The 788-nt window shown below is 53.6% G+C and overlaps 2 protein-coding genes across 2 annotated transcripts in view; both read left to right on the forward strand.

Moving 5' to 3' along the window:
• Nucleotides 1-139: 139 nt before the first annotated feature.
• CHC_T00005906001 (hypothetical protein) lies at nucleotides 140-328 on the forward strand. Its single transcript, XM_005717565.1, has one exon. The coding sequence runs from the start codon at nucleotides 140-142 to the stop codon at nucleotides 326-328; it is 189 nt and encodes a 62-aa protein (XP_005717622.1).
• Nucleotides 329-739: 411 nt separating this feature from the next.
• CHC_T00009282001 (WD repeat-containing protein) overlaps nucleotides 740-788 on the forward strand; it is a 1,242-nt gene continuing 1,193 nt past the window's right edge. The window contains exon 1 of the mRNA XM_005717566.1: nucleotides 740-788. This exon is cut by the window's right edge and continues 1,193 nt beyond it. Coding sequence (XP_005717623.1) covers nucleotides 740-788 — 49 coding nt within the window.

Genomic DNA, 788 nt, shown 5'->3' on the forward strand with positions numbered 1-788 from the left:
GACATCACATGGTCCGGTGCAGTGGGGGGGGGGGGGGGAAGGGAAGGGAGCCAGGAGTTGGTGGGCAGGTGTGAGGCAAGGGGAGGCGGATTTCTGCGGGCGGCGCGGCGGTTGGGATGCCGTTTGGGCAGATGTTGAAATGATTGGTGCGTTGGGGAAAAGGCGGATTTGGCGGCTTCGCGCGCGGAGGGCCTCCTTTAAGACAGCATGGACGAGATGGCGGCCTTGGCGGGTGGGCAGGGTCTCCTTTAAGACAGCATGGACAGCCATGTTTGGATGTATATGTTCGCGATTTACGAGTATTTACTTGCAGGCTGGTGGCGGGTGAACGGGCTATCGGAGAAACCAAGTGTTACGCGGTGCCTTTTTATTCTCAATCTTGCTTTCTAGCGAGACGTGCCGACGAAGGCCTCAACAGTTTACCCCTACGCACCTCTCAACAGTTTGACGGGTTCTTCGGCTCGTCTCGCTAGAAAGCAAGATTGAGATTCGCAAGCATCAAAGCTCTAACAGCGTACTGGTAGCCTACCCTGGCCACCGCCGTTGATTGCGGCGAGCGTGGATGGAAAGGTGCGACGGTATAAAAGTTGTGCACGCAACGTTGTAGTTTGCGTACGGCAGAGGAAAAGAAGCAAGATGATACACCGCAGTAGGTACATGTACGCACCTGACACGAAAGGAAAGAAAAAAAATATTTATTTATTTACTTGTCAAAAGTATTTGCACATTCGTTTACCACATGGGTCCCTTCTTCCCCCACCTCAACCTCAAAATCCATCACCCCCGCT

This window comes from Chondrus crispus, genomic scaffold (assembly GCF_000350225.1).
Source record: "Chondrus crispus Stackhouse genomic scaffold, scaffold_323, whole genome shotgun sequence".
Lineage (NCBI taxonomy): Eukaryota > Rhodophyta > Florideophyceae > Gigartinales > Gigartinaceae > Chondrus > Chondrus crispus.

Excerpts from the sequence above, each read along its gene's own strand:
- CHC_T00005906001 (XM_005717565.1), top strand. The coding sequence starts at position 140 with ATGATTGGTGCGTTGGGGAAAAGGCGGATTTGGCGGCTTCGCGCGCGG.